Source organism: Salmo salar, chromosome ssa12 (genome assembly GCF_905237065.1).
Source record: "Salmo salar chromosome ssa12, Ssal_v3.1, whole genome shotgun sequence".
Taxonomy (NCBI): Eukaryota; Metazoa; Chordata; class Actinopteri; order Salmoniformes; family Salmonidae; genus Salmo; species Salmo salar.
Genome location: NC_059453.1, coordinates 28,975,817 through 28,994,649, shown reverse-complemented (window position 1 = coordinate 28,994,649; position 18,833 = coordinate 28,975,817). Strand labels below are relative to the sequence as shown.

Sequence of the window (18,833 nt, the reverse complement as noted above, 5' to 3'; positions counted from 1 at the left end):
GTGCCTGAGTAGGTATGTTTTGCACCAGGTGAAAGTTGATTGCATTAGTTTTGGAACCAGGCTGCCTCCTGGGCGTGAGCCATGTGCCCTGTTCAAAGCACATGGCAAAGTAATCTGAAAACCAAGTGATATATGGGCACGTGGAGTAAAGAGTACGATTCTGTTTTTTCACATGCAAAAGTGATTGCTTTTGAGCTTTATCTACCTTCCCGATGAAAATGAGATAGAGCTTTCTAACATTTATTTTATTGAAAAAAATGGATGATGCACCATTCTGCATTGTTGACAAAATGACAGAGCGGCACAGATTACAATTCTATTTGAGAAGGGCGGCCGTGCTCCTCCCTCCCCGCTTTCGCCCGACGACGTAACGGACCTTTGCCTGGTGCCCCGCGGCTCAGCATAATCGAATCCGCCCAGTGACAGAACGACGAAGTAGTCAGAAGCCAATGGAAAGAGAAGATAGAGAGGGATTTGGTTTCCCTGGGCGGTTCTTCCCTGGAGTTTCCCTGCCGGGCCGCAGTCAGAACCTTCTCCTTTTGCCCGCTGACGTCACGGCCATGGACCGGTGCACAATATAATAACTGTATATGAGGGAGAAACCAAAAATCTGTGGAGACACCACGTGCCTGCGACAAAATGACATGTCTTTGGACCAAATTTCTCACTCTTTCACCCACTGGGCTGTAGAATGACGATAAATCATTGAAGGGATTCTATTTATCTGGTTTGGGCGCCAGAGTAGGCATAGTTAGCACCCGGTGAAAAGTTGTACTTTTCTGACCAATGGCAAAGTTGGCTCAAAACAAAAGTGAGGTGGGTTAAGCACATGGAGTAATGCGTAGGATTTTGGTTCAGAATGGGAGTGACATGCAGATGAGTACACCCTTTACACTAGGACCCATATAATCAAACTCACGTCATATACAGTGTTAGTGTTTATCGTCACTATGGTTGATGTACAGTTACAAGGTGACATGGCGTCATACCCTGGATTGTTCTAAAACAGAATGAGCCTGTGTTTGTCTATTGTGAGGAAAATTAGCAGAACACAAATCGGAATGCACCCTTTTTATGCGCACCGAATTATAATCTGTTTCTATGAATTACCCGGTGAAAGCATAACACCGTAAAATCGTATTTTATAACTTAGTTAGTCATGTTGGCAATAGAACAAACTTTCAAATGATGCCCATCTGACCCAGATTGTGATTTATAATGGTCAGTTTTTGGATTGCTTAAACAACAGCAGCAATTGTGTGATGGCGGGAATGCGGGGCTGTGTTCCAAACAAAACAACTACAAGTGTGCTTGTTCTAGTTCCTCAACGGCACAGCTAGGAGAGCTAAAAAAAAAAGCACCTTATAGCTGAAGACTTCTTTAAGTCATAAAAGTGCATTGAAATTACTTAGGAACTGTGCACACTTTGGAGAGGGGTGTGGCCACTTGGAGACTATTGTTTTTATCTTATGTTGTACCTACCCCACATTTTCCATGAATATTCTTATCATGTTACTGAATGTATTCAGAGTATTTTCAGATTTAGTTATCAACAAATGCGACAAAAAGCACAGTAAATGTAAAATGCACATTGTAAATGCAACAGCGTAATGTTTGGATTCAGTCCTGTGTCAGACGAACTGTTGTGTCTTCCAACTTTGGTCTAATCATTTTCCCATAATCTCCAAACTTCCCTTTCAATTGCTTCCGTGCTTTTCATATTTTTTCTGTAAGAAACATTTCAATTTAGCCCTATCCATATAGGCCAACTCCCGCGATTGTGAAAAGGGTTAACGGTTCCAAGACATTTGAAGTGACGTGCATTAATAGCATATAATCGAAGATGAAAAATGTGAATGACCACAGCCAAAAAATCTGTCAGTCAGAATAGAAAAACCCTGCAATGAGTAGGTGTGTCCAAACTTTTGACCCGTACTGTATATATATATTTGTTTTATTCAGATTTTTCATGGGGTGCTGCTGCACCCTCAGCACCCGTTCTTCCCACCAATTGATGCTGGTGAGCATTGCACATGCGGCGTGTCCTCTCGCGAGATAGGGTGCAGTGTTTTTTGGGGGGACGCACAAAAACACAAGATTCATAATATGTTATTTTTTTTTACAGTTTTTAGAATAGGTTTCACTTAATTAGTTACCAGTTACACTTTTTCTGTAGTCGCTGTGGTTGGTGTTCTGTTGTTTTTGTACTGTAATTATGTTATACTGCCAACAGATGGCGCAAATAACACAGTATATAATCTATGACCACCTGCCTTACTAGAAAGAGCCAGAGTACCAAAGACTCACAAGAGCAAAACGCTAGATAGAGTCATTGGGTCATTCATTATGCAAGTATGGTATGGGTACAATGATGCAATGATGCAAGATAGCATGTCACAATATAGTTGACTACTAGAGCACTGGGCTGGACCAGTTAACCTCTTCTTCAACATTCACTTCTCTCCTGTTTAGGTGAGTAACTTCCCATGGACCCTCCTCCCTGTGAACACTCTGATGGGAGTGCCAATGTGTGAAAGAACAGCACAGTCTAACAGACACAGATCAAAACCTCAGATTAGAGCAGGCCGGGGTACAAAGAAACCAGTGTGAGGCAGCGGAGGGGATTTTGCATGTGTTTCAGACAGGAACTTCATGTCAGGGAGAAGTGGCTCCTCCACCCCACACACTGACTTTGATCTGGAGATGGGTCATACATATGACAGACAGCAGGATGGGTATGAGACAACCCCTCCCAACCCAGAGAGAGACCATCTCTATTACATACACTCCGGGTAAAGGCAGGAAAAAAATATACAAAATAATGTATCTTTCGTCTTGCTGTGTTTCATCAATTTCATTCAATTTGCAAGAGGCTGAATGTATCTCACTGGAGAAAGCATCCAAACGAAAGAATCAGCACATCTCTGTCTCAGTTTGTGTAGCGTATCTATCTGATGCTGTCTGGTCAAAAAGAGTATGACATTTTTGCTGCCAGTAGCATTGAATCCAAAGGAAGCCAGCGAACATTTGGCCTCCCTTGATAATTTTTCAAAAGAATAACAGCCAATCAGTGTTGACCTAAACTGAGCGAGCTCAGCTGTGATTTGTCCTGATGCACCAAAAGAAAGCGTCAAGGAAAGCCAGTTTGGATTTGGCTTCAGACCAATCACATCAGAAGCCAAACATCATTGACAGAAAAAAATAGAATCTTTGTTTTCCCCCGGAAGCTAGCTAGCTAGCTAAAATCAGCCCTTTTCTAAATTAGCCATGGATGGAGGTAGGGATTTGGACTTGTGGTTTTACTTCTTGGTACTGGCCAATGATTATAACGCGATTCTGATCCAACCATAAATTACAACATTGTGCCCCTGGCCCGAGAGGATGGAAATTCAACATGTAGCTAGATGTAGTAGGCTAATGTTAACTAGCTGACCTGGCGCATCATTGCCCATGAAAGGAAGTTAGGCTAGCGAGCAAGCATTTTAGCCAGGTAGCCTAGGAAAACAAAAGCTAAAAGTGTGTACTGTATAACAGAGTCGTAGACTTGTTTAGGCAACATGAAAGAGGGTGGCGGAATTGGTGTTTCTCTACAAGCAGGGTGAGTCAACATGTTTTTATTTACTTGCATGCACACACACATATACCAAACACACACAGAAATCAGTACCATGGACAGGCACATATTTAGCTTACGTTGATTGGACTAAAAGTTTTGGGTATAGTTTAGTTGTCACTAGATTAGACTAAGCATAGGTGATTAGATGATGTTGAAATGGTGAAGTTGAAGTGATGCTGGAATAGTGGAGGCAGTTCCTGTTTTCTTTGTGACTTGCGGTAACTGTCTGTGGTTCTAAATCAATAGTTGTTTAGTGGAAACATAACCTTGTGTAGCGGGGTGCGTAATTGGCGGCAGAGAAGTCAGGCGCAGGAGAGCAGAACTGGGTAATAACCGGAGATTTATTAAAACCTGTTAGTTCATATGCCTTGACACCATGATATATAGGCCTAAGGCCGAGACAAGAAGACAGTGGCAGAATAAATTCAACCACACCTTTGTTTCATTACAAAACCGGAGAGCAAAATCTGTCCTGTGGAGTCCACAAAACATTTTGCATGTAACAAACCGTTACATGACCTACAGCATGGTCAAGCAAGGTGTCACGACTTCCACCGAAGTCGGGTCCTCTCCTTGCTCGGGCTCAGCGTCGCCGGTCTTCTAGCCATCATCGATCCACTTTTCATTTGTTTCGTCTTGTTTTCCTCACACCTGGTTTCAATCTCCTCATTTACTTGTGTATTTAACCCTCTGTTCCCCCCATGTCTTTGTGTGGGATTGTTTATTGTAGTGCTTGTGCACGTTCCCCGTGAGCGCACGACGGGTTATTTTGTGCCCATTTATCTTGTTGTTCTGGTTGTCGTTGGTTTTGCTTAAAGAACAAACACAATTATCACAACACATAGGTTGTAATATGGCTATTTTATTTCCTGGCTTGGCTTCCCCGGTGATTTTATCTACGCTCCGCTACTGGGTAGAGGTAGCCTATGGGCCTGTATTCATAAAGCGTCTCAGAGTTGGAGTGTTGATCTAGGATCAGGTCCCCCCCACTGTCCATATAATCATATAAATTATCTAAAAAGCTAAACTGATCCTATATCTGAGAGACTGTCTGGATCGTAAGCACAGATCTAGGATACAACTTAGCTTACACTCATTCTAATAGTAACCATTAGTGGGTACATGTCAAACTGACCTTAGATCAGGACTTGGGCATATTATCTGACTACTTATGTCACCCAGTTAATCAGCATCTTTCTCTTTTGAAACATTAGGTTACACTGTGTGGTGTTGAGTGTAACCCAAGCATGAACCATGATAAGGGCCCACACCCAATCTGCTACATTGCTCCTCCATGCTCTCTGTAGGAACTCGCTCTGTTGTGCTAAAGTGGTGAGATAGTTAGTGGAGTAACCATAGAGATACAGGGCCAGTTTCCCAGATGAAGCCTAGTCCTGGACTAAAAAGCATTCTCAATGGAGAATCTACATTGAAAGAGTTTGGAACGTAATGGCTAGGCTTAATCTGTGTCTGGGGTCCTAATTTCTGTGTAGAACTTCCTCCTAAAAAAATTGTGGATTGTTCTAATGTGAAACATACAGTACCCGCGACAACAAGTAACCAACGGCACAACAGTAGCTTCTTCATAGTGATCGTTTTATTATTCCGTCGTCGTCCATCTACGTTCAAAGGAAATCAAATGCTGTGACAGACATCGGGTGACATCATCCTCCCGTTTGAAAACTGAAAAGTTTTTAATACACGCACATCATGAAATGACATAAAGCAACCATGTCAGATATACATACAAAGACTTTCCAGCATAAGGTAAACAATCACATCGTCTTAGGTGTCAACCACTGTATGATACCACTCCGGAATAACGAGTCAGACGGCTGCAATTGAGTGGACGAGGAAATAAACCATAGAATGATACTGGTAGCAGACTGGAGACTATTGTCACCGAAGTGAAACAAATAGTGAGAGTGCTGAGTGCAGTGTTATGTCATATTTAACTAGGCTTAATGAATGGTACACTTGCTGGCGACCTTCGCACTGTAATGAATGACTGACTGAGGAGAGAGTAAATATTGACCACGGGAGTGTGCAAGGCTGTCCAGGAACCTAGAGACAGCGTAAATAGACAAAGTTTTGGACTGGGTCCTATTTATCAGGCCCCTTGAGAGCAACGAAATACACCGTCTGGTAGCGTCAACTAGCCTGGTAGAACAGACTGAATGTTGAACGCAGCGTTCAATCTGGTTCAACCAGGCCAAGAGTCAACCAATAGGATACCAGTCTCAACTCTATACCTGCTGAAACATTGACCCCTGCAATCACATAAGGTCTAGGGCCAGGCATTTTTCCTGAACACGTGACATGACTTGGAAATACTCCAGATCAGATGGTCAGAAAACCTCAGGGTCACACATGTCATATGATTGGCTGAGAATACAGACACACAGTACAGAAAATACACACACGCGTCACACTTTAGTGCTTTTTTTACATAGTGTGACATACTGAACTTTGAATGGGGGGGGCTTTGCAACAACAGCAAGGCGACACACAGCCAGGCTACAGTTCATAGCGAAACCACGTGAGCAAGGTTTCTCGTGCCCTTGCATTTTCAAACACCTGCAAGTCAATCGGACTATCAGTTCATTGGAATGGCTCATTGCAGTTCATTGCAGGCTAGAAATGACATTGAAAAACTTGCATGGTCCACTCCCTGCATATTCCCTTCAGACCTGCCTCTTCGTGTATTTCAGCCATTTTACTTCAAGAAATCATAAAGCATATTCGAGTAGTTTTTCAAATCAAAGAGTGTAGATAGGGAATAACAAGCAGAGATCATATGGAATTCCTTGCATTTGAGGTCCTCTTCAAGATTCTCAAAAGGTCCAAAGTGGAGAGTTGTGGACACAGAGTTCAATAGAGGTCAATGACCCACCCGTTGCGTTTGTCGTTCTGATCTAGAGTCAGTTTGTCAGCATCATTGTTCCTTTAATCTCTTTATCAAGATGGAGGATTCCATTCTGCCTCCGTCACAAGCAGACACGGACTGAAGGATATATACTGAACATGTTGCCCAGATCAAGCACTTACGTTGGTCTTTATGACAATTCATGTCCCCTCTTTCAGGAAACGCTAAACTACCTTTTCTGTGACTTCTTTTCGCCCGCTGTCAAAAATGTCCCCCTTTAGACGCAACCAAACTGACAGATAATGTGTTCGCATCTAATCGCATAGAATTCCAAAAGCCCTTTTGATACGTCCCAAAATCAGACAAAACAAGACTTTGTCATATGCATGTCATTCTGTTGAAAACATAGATCCACACTGCACATTTACATCAAACCATTTAGTCATTTCTCAAGGGAAACACTACATAACACCCTCTGGCACAAAACATTATGTTTCTCTTTCATCGGATTATCATACTTGAAAGTGAGACAGAAGAGACTGCAAAGCTGAGATGGGTTTAGAGATTCAGACTGGAGTTTCCATAAGGTAGCCCCTAACCAATGGCCGGCATGTGTGGAGAATGGAGACATTGTATTGGTCACTGTATCTCTGTGATCTGCTGTTTAAAAAGCGCTCATTGGTCAACCTGGAGAGACAAAAAACACCAGACATGGAAAAGGCACTACCCAACTTCCACAAACGCAGGGTGAAATCAGTGAGTGTAGCGCTCTCATCTGTACACGATTCAATACCTTCTTTCATAGAACTAATGATTATAAGGATACTGCCGTTTCAACCCAGTCAACCACTAGCAATCTCCATAAAGAACCCTTACAACCCAATTTAGCTACATTTAGGTCATATTGAATCAGCCCCATCATCAGTTAAGTCTATTGATTGCAGGTGGACATACAACTCTATACCATTGTCTCTGATTTTACTGAGAAAGATGGCTACATTTAAGAATGCAGAAAGCCCCTAAATGCCTAAATGGGAAAAAAATGACACAATTTGTTCTAGCTGATAGCCGCGCTTCCGCTTTCACACCAGAACAAAGTAGAAATCCTGACATTTTCCAAATTAGATTTCCACCTTAAATATTCTTAAAATATTATTTCTGTCTTGAGAGTATTGAATAACTACCAATAACATGAAAACCATTTAGCGTCTTGTCTCAGAGACTCTGTGCATGATCTGAGTCATATTCATTAGTGCACAGTTTCAAAACACAACAAAACGTTTTGCTACGGAAAACAAAAATGAGTGTTTCTTATTCAGTTCAGGTAGTTCCTCCCTGTCTATTTTCTTCCATTTGGTACTAAATGAATATGATCCTAGAAAACGACAATATGTAGGTCTACAAATAGGGAAGAAATCAAGTAAATGAATGAAAAAAAACACTAAAACAGGCTCAAACTACAAATATTTAGAGATATACATACACATCGATAACAATAGAATTTCTCTCCAGTCCATGTTCCTTCTCTGAGAGCCCAAAGCTGGGTTGAGATCCATAACACACTAGACTAGAGTCTTTGGTCTCTGACATCTTCTTCATTGTCTTTGTCTAATAGACTGAAACATAGGATGGTGATGTTATGCGTAAAGAAAGAAAGCAAAGAACGTATAAGAAGGGAGGCCGTTGCCGGAGTCGAGCTATAGCCGGATCCCTTGTTTTTTTACTTCAACTTAGGTTCCTTTGCAATGCTTCTCTGTTCTGTGTGTCTCCCTCATTGCATCAAAAAATCCACAGAGTCAACTGTAGAGTCTGAGTAATGAAATCTGCCTCTCGCTCGGTGTCTTCGCAGGATTTTTGTTCCTCTTCCCATTCTTCCATTCCTCATTTAGGTCTGTTTCTGAAGTGTCCCTCAAAGTCCTGAGGGGGTGTAAATGGGCCAATGGGGGACAAGGAGGGCCATGTCATTATTCACTTAGCCAATCAAATGTTTTGGTTGACGGGCGTGACATGATCACATGTTTTGGTTGACTGGCGTGACGTAGTTGCGCGGGAACATGCCTGTCTGGCCGTGGCAAGCCCCTTTCCACCAGTTGGGGTCGGAGTTGTCCAGGACCTGGATGAAGTCGCCGCGTCGGAAGCCCAGCTCGCCGTCCTCCTGAGGGTCGAAGTCAAACAGCGCCTGCACGTACGTTGAATGCTGGAGAGACGAGAGGAAAAACACATGGGTTAGAATGTGACGAGCGTAGTCGGGCAGGTTAGCCAAGACATAGTCCTGGATCGTGTTCATTAGGGCACACAACGGATAATATAATGTTTTAAAACGCTTTGCAGTGGAATAGGAAATTAGTGTTTCTTATTGGTCTGTGTAGTAGACCCTCTGTTAAAATCAGTTTTCTTCTGTTTGGTGCCTAATGAACATGACCCTTTTTTCCAACTTCCAATTGTATTGTACTTGTATATTTGTCCCATAACCAACATGAAGGCGACCATAGTGGATTTAGCTATTTTTCTGCAAAATTGCTTAGTGAACTGCAGTTCACTGGTAAACGGCTGTGTTTTTGCATGATTGCTTAGATGAGAATATGTGATGCAATCTCATTAAATGATTGTCGGAGATGAGGATTTCCCGTGGTATTCCGTATGATGTGCAGCGCTGTGTATACATATATTACCTTCAGAAAGTATTCACATCCCTTGACTTTTTCCACATTTAGTTATATTACAGCCTGCATTTAAAATGGATTAAATAAATAAAAAAATATGTTGTCCTTGGCCTTCACACAATACCCCATAATGTTAAAGTGGAACTATGTTTTTGGACATTTTACAAATTCATTAAAAACAATTAAAAGCTGAAATGTCTTGAGTCAATAAGTATTCAATCCCTATGTTATGGCAAACCTAAATAAGTTCAGGAGTAAACATTTGCTTAACAAGTCACATGTACTCACTCTGGGTGCAGTAAAAGTGTTTTTTTGTATGACTACCTCATCTCTGTACCTCTGTACCAATTATCTGTAAGGTCCCTCAGTCGAGTAGTACATTTTAAACACAGATTCAACCACAAAGACCAGGGAGGTTTTCCAATGCCTCGCAAAGGGTATCTATTGGTAGATGGGTAAAAAATTAAATAAAAGCAGACATTGAATATCCCTTCGAACACAGTGAAGTTATTAATTACACTTTGGATGGTGTATCAATACACCCAGTCACTACAAAGAAGGAAACTGCTTAGGAATTTCACCATGAGGCCAATGGTGACTAAAACGGTTACAGAGTTTAACTTCTTTGGGAACGGGGGGCAGAGTGAAAAGAAGGAAACTTGTACAGATTTTTTTTTTTTTTCATCTCCAAAACATGTATCCTGTTTGGAACAAGGTACTAAATACTCAACAACAAAACATGTGGCAAAGTAATTCACTTTTTGTCCTGAATATAAAGTGTTTGGGGAAAATACAATACAATACATAACTGAGTACCAGTCTCCATATTTTCAAGCATAGTGGTGGCTGCATCATGTTATGGGTATGCTTGTAATCGTTAAGGACTGGGGAGTTTATCAGGATAAAAAAATAAATGCAATGGAGCTAAGAACAGGAAAAATCCTAGAGGAAAACCTGGTTCAGTCTGCTTTCAACCAGACACTGAGATGAACTCACCTTTCAGCAAAAAAACTGAAACAAGGCCAAATCTACACTGTAGTTGCTTACCAAGAGGATAGTGAATGTCCGAGTTACAGTTGACTTAAATCTACTTGGAAAATCTATGGCAAGACCCGAAAATGGTTGTCTAGCAATGATCAACCACCAATTTAACAGAGCTTGAATATTGAAAAGAATAATAGGCAAATGTTGCACAATCCAAATGTTGACTTACCCAGAAAGACTCACAGCTGTAATCGCTGCCAAAGGTGCTTCTACAAAGTATTGACTCAGGGGTGTGAATACTTATGTAAATGAGATATTTCTGCATTTAATTTTGAATACATTTGCAAACATTTCTAAAAACAGGTTTTCGCTTTGTCATGAAATGTGTGTAGATGGGTGAGGGATTTTTTTTAATGTAATACACTTAATTCCAGCTGTAACAACAAAATGTGGAATAAGTCAAGGGGTGAGAATACTTTCTGAAGGCACTGTATCTGTGTGTTTACATGTATTTGTGTGTGTGTGTCTGGGGGGCGGGGAGAAGGACGAGGAAGAGCAGAAGAAGTAGAAGACGAAAAAGATGAAGAGGGAGAAGAAGAGGGAGATGAGCATAGAATAAACAAAAAATGAGTGATTACTGATAAGGTAAAAGGAAGAGTGATATTGGAGAAAAGTGGGCTTTTCTAAAGTATGTGTGTGTCCCGGTGTACGCCCCTGTGTGCGCCCCTGGGTGCGTGCGTGTCCCTGTGTGCACGTGCATGTCCCTGTGTGCACGTGCATGTCCCTGTGTGTGTCCCTGTGTGTCTCTCTGTGTGCGCGTGTGTGTGCGCCCCTGTGTGCGCCCCTGTGTGTGTGTCCCTGTGTGCGTTTGTGTATCCCTGTTTGTGTCCCTCCCTCCTCACCTGTGGGACCTGCTCGATGTCCCTGAGGAAGATGGGCTGGTTGCGGGACACAGAGGTGGAACGGTGGTAGTCCACCAGGGAGTTGAGAGAGTTGAACTTGACCACCCACAGGAAGTACTTCCCAGCCCCGTCACGCAGGACCTTGAAGTGCTGCACGTCATTACCAAACCTGGGGAGAGGTAGCATAGATCTAGAAGTGACTGGTTAAGTTTAAACAAGGTGACCGTCCTACTACTTCCATCAGTCCAACCGTTTCAGATCTGTGATTACCAAACCTGTGGCGGAGGAGGAAGAGGAGGAGGAGAAGAAGAAGGGATAGATAAGTATAGAATAAACAGAAAGTGAGTGATGACATTTACCGTGGTAACCATCTGAGGACAGCAGTCAAAACACTGTTAAGTCTACATCACGTGGGCACTAGTTTCATAACCATCTGTGTCAGCGCTTTCATGAATGATTTAAGCCCAGTTGGCCCAGTTTCCTTCTCACAGCGTGATACCATGAGTTTGGGAGTTTGACACAGAAGATATACTTCATTAGATTGCATTACAAATGGATTAGACAGGGACAGTTGTTTGGTACACAGCTGTGACACTAGGACAGTGCAATTGTAGCAGTAGCGACAAGAATAATATTCTATTCTGTCAGCTATTGTTAAGTGCTGAACTGGAGTATGTGTCCACAATGGCACCCTATTCTCTATACAGTGTACTACTTTTGGCCTGGACAATGGGAATAAGGTTCCATTTCTCTCTCACACACACACTCACTCACCTCACTTACTTACTGCAGACACAGCCTGGGACTAGGGAAAGTGCCAGCAGCGCCCACACCGGAGCCATCTGACAGAGACCAACGTGCTTTAGTAGCAGATAACTGTTGGTTAGCCCCAGGTGAGTCAGAGATGACACAGCCAATTAACTTGATATGGATCTGTATATCTGCACAGCGACTTTACATGAAGACTAGAGTGGGGACAGGGTGGCCAGTCACTGCTAGAACACTCAGTACATCCCAGGTCAAGCTGGCTAGACGCCACCCTCGCAAACCAAGATGGGAGCTGTGCATGGGAAACCAAGCACTTAGCACAGAGTTGGGAAAAAAAATTGTAAACAGAGGACTGATATTGGAGAAAAGTGTATTTTTGAAAGTAATAAAAAAAGGGAAAAATCGGTCGATCAGTTATACAATGATTGAACTGAAATTAAATAAAGGTTAAATAAAACTGAGTGTGAGCATGTGACATACTTGACAGAGAGGGAGAAGTCTCCCGGTGCGCTCTCCGACTCTCGGATGAGGAAGGCCCCATCGTGCCTCTGTTTGTTCAGCATCTCCTCTGCCTTTGCCCGGGGGATCTTACCATAGAACCACCTGGGACAACAACAACAAATCGGAAACAAAACACTTTAATAACTCATGAAAAATGATATAAAAACAAGTCGCAAGTAACAGTGATAAGTGCTATTTTACTGTCAATTAAGAAGAAAGAAAAATACCCTGCGGGCAAAACTGGTTGAAATGACGTTATTACATGGTTGTAATTTGGTTGTAATGACGTTGTTTCAACCAGCTCTACCACACTGGGTGTATCTTCTTCTTCATTTGTAAAAAAAGCAGCACTTAGCAGAATTTGATTGTGGTGTGGTTGTGACATTAGCTAGTTAGCGATGACCTTTTGAGTAACCTCAAAGCGTAGGGTCATAGGCATGACTCAATGTCATGGGAACATGGCCTTAAGCAGAGCTTGACCTCAAACCTGACCCCTATTATTGACAGCTGTAGTGGTTGTTGTGTCTGGGGGAGGAGTGAGTGAAGTGCATAGCGACCCATAACACTACTAAACAATGATGTCAAAATCAGAATATCGCATCTATTTTGCATGCCAAATAGAATGAAGTCAATGCAGTAAGTGAGCACCGGTGGGCCATTTAATTTGTCTTTTTGCATTTGTCCTAGTAGGTTGTAATTACAGGGAGGTTCCTGGTCTGATAAAAAAGCTGGTGGAGCTTTGGGCCGAGACAATGACAACTCTGTGTGCTGCCATGCCAACCGCACCTGCTACCTACTCCTCTGGCTCTGACTGGTGCCCAATACCAGCGGTCAGTCACCAACCCCCACGGATACTCCATACAGAGTGTGTGTGTGTGTGTCACTGTGTGTGTTTGTGCATGGGTGTACAGTGTGTGGTGGTGTGTGGGACCTCCCATTCCTTCTGTGACTTGTCAGGTGTGGAATTTTACTGTCCAGATAAAGGTGTTATGTCACAATGTGCCAACAAAGGTGTTGCAACACACAATGTTTGCCTCCTCTATCTCCAGTGAAAGAAAACCCTGAGCTTGATCCATATAGCTTAATTTAGCCATATAGCTTAGCCTTACCATATACTGTAGCTTATCTTAGCGATAGCATACCATTGTCTTAGCCAATAGTACGGTCTCTGCAGTAGAGCATGTCAGTGCAGGTGAGCGCTAGCGCTAAGCCTCTTAGCTTGTTCGTTTGTGAGCTCAGACAACATGACAAAGCCAGAGGACCTGATCAACTCCAGCTGTTCCTCATAAGGGAATGATAAGCCAGCCAGGTTTCACATACAGTATCATCATCAGGGCAGAGTCCTCAAACGTTGTCACAAGCCGATAGTCACATACCCACCAGCTAGTTTTGCCTGCTGGGTAAAGACGACAGATATGAGTAGAACAAGTCGATTACATGTGTACACACACATTGACCTGTCAGGTAGCACTAGCATCTCTGGGCCATAGGTTTCAACCCACAAGCTTTTAGCATTTAGCAATGCTATTCTTTGTGTCTGGTGTTCACACACAAACAGGCTTAGGGATGACAGAACTCCAACCCCCTCATCCAGTGCTCTGATATCCCCGAGGTAACACCCTGAGGTAACAGTAACACTGTGTGTAGAGAGATAATGTGGATATCCTCCTATTATCCCGGTCCTTCCTGCTTTGTGGTAAGGGGAGTGCTGCTCTTTGATGAGGTAGCACTGACATCCACGGCTACCAGAGCCCTTTACACACTATCGAGCCGAACCAAACCATACTGTGGTGACTTGGCTTTCTTCTCCTCACATGATCCTTTCCAGCATGGTAACAGAAACCATGGTGGATGTAAACCAGGCCAAGGCTAGCCCCATAGTGAAGTGAGTTCTGTTTTTTCATATCCAGCCCCACCATCTGCCTGCCTGCTATCCTGGACCCTCCTCCACCAGCTGCTCCTCCATAGAGCAGGTGATTCCCTCCCTCCTGTATTTAGGCCCAGCTGACCAATCAATCAGTCATAGGATCCTTAAAGCTAATGGACAGTCTCTTCCTGACTGCTATAATAGGGCCCTCTGTCTCTGATTGGTTGCGGTGTGAGAGCCCTCTCAGCCGTGAGAGCAGGTGGCGGTGGTGGAGAAGGCGTTCTCACACAGCTGACGACTACACAGGACAAAGCCCCTCTTTGCTACTGTGTGCGTCTGTAGAATATAAAGCACAATCCATCTCTATTTAGTGGCTACCTCAGAATAAGATCCATTTAGTAACCCTGAAGTTTATGTAGAAAGGGCTTCTGTAGGACAGTTACAGTACAATCCCTCTCCTATCTGACAGTTACACAAAAGCCCTGTTGCTCGGCTGAAGTCATATTCTTTATTAAATATAGCATGTTGCCTAGAAGGCCAGCATCCCGGAGTCGCCTCTTCACTGTTGACGTTGAGACTGGTGTTTTGCGGGTACTATTTAATGAAGCTGCCAGTTGAGGACTTGTGAGGCATCTGTTTCTCAAACTAGACACTAATGTACTTGTCCTTTTGCTCAGGTGTGCACCGGGGGCCTCCCACTCCTCTTTCTATTCTGGTTAGAGTCAGTTTGCGCTGTTCTGTGAAGGGCATAGTACACAGCGTTGTACGAGATCTTCAGTTTCTTGGTAATTTCTCACATGGAATAGCCTTCATTTCTCAGAACAAGAATAGACTGACGAGTTTCAGAAGAAAGTTCTTTGTTTCTGGCCATTTTGAGCCTGTAATCGAACCCACAAATGCTGATGCATAGTCACTTTAATTAACTCTACCTACATGTACATACTACCTCAACTAACCGGTGCCCCCGCACATTGACTCTGTACCGGCACCCCCCTGTACATATTGTTATTTTTTACTGCTGCTCTTATTTATCTCTTATTCTTATCCATATTTTTTGAAACTGCACTGTCGGTTATGGGCTTGTAAATAAGCATTTCACTGTAAGGTTGGAAAAATTACTTGTGTCATACACAAAGTAGATGTCCTAAACGACTTGCCAAAACTATAGTTTGTTAACAAGAAATTTGTGGAGTGGTTGAAAAATGAGTTTTAATGACTCCAACCTAAGTGTATGTAAACTTCAACTGTATACATGTATGTACAGTCGTGGCCAAAAGTTTTGAGATCGACACAAATATTAATTTCCACAAAGTCTGCTGCCTCAGTGTTTTCAGATATTTTTGTCAGATGTTACTATGGAATACTGAAGTATAATTATTTGCATTTCATAAGTGTCAAAGGCTTTTATTGACAATTACATGAAGTTGATACAAAGAGTCAATATTTGCAGTGTTGACCCTTCTTTTTCAAGACCTCTGCAATTTTCCCTGGCATGCTGTCAATTAACTTCTGGGCCACATCCTGACTTATTGCAGCCCATACTTGCATAATCAATGCTTGGAGTTTGTCAGAATTTGTGGGTTTTTGCTTGTCCACCCGCCTCTTGAGGATTGACCACAAGTTCTCAATGGGATTAAGATCTGGGGAGTTTCCTGGCTATGGACCCAAAATATTGATGTTTTGTTCCCCGAGCCACTTAGTTATCACTTTTGTCTTATGGCAAGGTGCTCCATCATGCTGGAAAAGGCATTGTTCGTCACAAAACTGTTCCTGGATGGTTGGGAGAAGTTGCTCTCGGAGGACGTGTTGGTACCATTCTTTATTCATGGCTGTGTTCTTAGGCAAAATTGTGAGTGAACCCACTCCCTTGGCTGAGAAGCAACCCCACACATGAATGGTCTCAGGATGCTTTACTGTTGGCATGACACAGGACTTATGGTAGCGCTCACCTTGTCTTCTCCTGACAAACTTTTTTCCGGATGCCCCAAACAATCGGAAAGGGGATTCAGAGAAATTACTTTACCCCAGTCCTCAGCAGTCCAATCCCTGTACCTTTTGCAGAATATCAGTCTGTCCCTGATATTTTTCCTGGAGAGAAGTGGCTTCTTTGCTGCCATTCTTGACACCAGGCCATCCTCCAAAAGTCTTGATTTAGGTGCAATCTTACTGGCAGCAATATCCTTGCCTGTGAAGCCCTTTTTGTGCAAAGCAATGATGACGGCACGTGTTTCCTTGCAGGTAACCATGGTTGACAGAGGAAGAACAATGATTCCAAGCACCACCCTCCTTTTGAAGCTTCCAGTCTGTTATTCAAACTCAATAAGCATGAGAGTGATCTCCAGCCTTGTCCTCATCAACACTCACACCTGTGTTAACGAGAGAATCACTGACATGATGTCAGCTTGTCCTTTTGTGGCAGGGCTGAAATGCAGTGGAAATATTTGTGGGGGATTCAGTTCATTTGCATGGCATAGAGGGACTTTGCAATTAGTTGCAATTCATCTGATCACTCTTCATAACATTCCGGAGTATATGCAAATTGTCATCATACAAACTGAGGCAGCAGACTTTGTGAAAATTGATATTTGTGTCATTCTCAAAACCTTTGGCCATGACTGTATGCATGCATGCATGCATGCATGTATGCATTAATAAGGGGGAAAAAACAATTTCATCCATTTTAGAATAAGGCTGTAACGTTACAAAATGTGGAAAAAGTCAAGGGGTCTGAATACTTTCCCAATGCACTGCATGTTAAATATGTAGAAAGATCCACATAAGCTATATTGGGCCAGAGGGCGATTGTGGGGGAAAACCTAATAGGTCTGACGCAGCAGAAACAGACTCTGGAATCAGGACTGACGACGCCACATGATGAGGGATTCTGGGATGCCAAACCGACAACCCTGCGACCACATGGATCTCAGAGGCCTATAACCCACAAATTAGCTCTAGAAAGCCAGGTCACTTCCAGGCTAGCTTCCAGACCACAGCAGCAGCATGATGAGACCTTTCTCCCCCTTATCTTCATCCTAGCCACAGGACTTTGCTAGACTTGGTTTCAAGTGTCTTCCGAATGGTTCTAAAAATGGGAACTAGAGAAGTAAAACTGTCTATGAAGTTACTTTTCTTCTTATATTTAGTACAAATAAATGCCCTTTGGAAAAAATACTTTTCACAAACTAGTAGTGGAACCTTCCAACATTAGAACCTCACGTTTGATACCCCAATTTTGAGCTCCAGGTTAAACATGAGGTAATTTGGGGGAGGTGAACACCGTCATTTTGGCTCTCTAGTTTCATGTGGACTTGTGGCAGGCTCATATAGGGCAACTGGTATCTAAGGCTGGCGCATACTTACGGGTGTCCCTTCATTTCTATGTAGTTCTTGGGGATGAAGCCTTCCTTCCCATTCAGCTCTGCCTTGTACCAGTTCTGGTCGCATTCTTCATTCAAAACCTGAAGACACAAAACAGAGGGAAGAGAGTTGGGTCAAAGAGTCACAAATGGTTATAAGCATGGTTGTGACAAACATAAGACCGCCAGACTACATTATAAAAAAAACCTGACAGAGTGGGTACATGAAAGCCAACATAATGGTGTGGAAACCATTGGATGAGCTAACCACAAATATTATTTAAGGAAATATCATGCAGATCCTCTATATTCATGTATTGCTATGTACATACACTGAGTGAACAAAACATTAGGAACTGCTCTTTCCATGATCCCTTATTGATGTCACTTGTTAAATCCACTTCAAAATCAGTATAAATGAAGGGGAAAAGACAGGTTAAAGAAGGATTTTTAAGCCTTGAGACATGAATTGTGTTAGACAAAAGTGCCTTTCAACAGGGTATGGTAGTAGGTACCAGGCGCACCGGGTTGAGTGTGTCAAGAACTTCAACGCTGCTGGGTTTTTCCACACTCAAAGGTTTCCTGTGTGTATCAAAAATGGTCCACCACCCAAAGGACGTCCAGCTAACTTGAGTGTGGACGCATTGGAGTCAACATGGGCCAGCATCCCTGTGGAACGCTTTCGACACCTTTTAGAATCCATGCCCCGACGAATTGAGGCTGTTCTGGGGGCAAAAAGGTTTTGCAACTCAATATTAGGAAGGTGTTCCTAATGTTTTGTACAGAGTATTTCCCCCATATGCTCCCAGACTCAGAGACGAAAAGCAGAACATTGCAATGTAGGACAATACTGCTTAGAATACACCATGCATCCCATAACTGCCATGTACCGTACATATTTCCCCCCTAACCTCCCATACGTCCATTCACAAAGCCTAGCCAGGTGAAAGGACATTCCAGACAGACTGGCCCATCCCAGGCCCCATGAGTCCTAGTCCAGGTCAGTCAACCTGACCGTGATCATCTGGAGGCTCCACAGTGGGACCTGACCAGACTGCCACCACTATACCAGACCCAGACCCCCTCCTGTCCCCACAGAGACACCATCTGTCACAACCACTCTGGCCCCGGATCCATCAGCATCAACGGCTGACACTAACACTCCGTAACCGGCCAAGAGAGCTCCCTGAGAGACAACGAGTTAGATGGGTTTTTAGGGTTGGATGGAAGAGGATTCCCGGTTGATAGAACACAAATTGGATTTTAGGTGTGAGTGGGAGTAGTATGAGTCTTGGTGGAATTGCTCTTTC

At 43.0% G+C, this 18,833-nt stretch overlaps 1 protein-coding gene across 1 annotated transcript in view; it reads right to left on the bottom strand.

The window, feature by feature from the left end:
• Positions 1 to 5,195: 5,195 nt before the first annotated feature.
• LOC106564671 (growth factor receptor-bound protein 2) overlaps positions 5,196 to 18,833 on the bottom strand; it is a 33,831-nt gene continuing 20,193 nt past the window's right edge. The window contains exons 2-5 of the mRNA XM_014130887.2: positions 17,528 to 17,625; positions 12,280 to 12,402; positions 11,032 to 11,200; positions 5,196 to 8,679 (exon numbers count right to left, since the gene is read on the bottom strand). Coding sequence (XP_013986362.1) covers positions 8,494 to 8,679; positions 11,032 to 11,200; positions 12,280 to 12,402; positions 17,528 to 17,625 — 576 coding nt within the window. The 3' untranslated portion in view covers positions 5,196 to 8,493. The remainder of the gene's footprint in view (positions 8,680 to 11,031; positions 11,201 to 12,279; positions 12,403 to 17,527; positions 17,626 to 18,833) is intronic.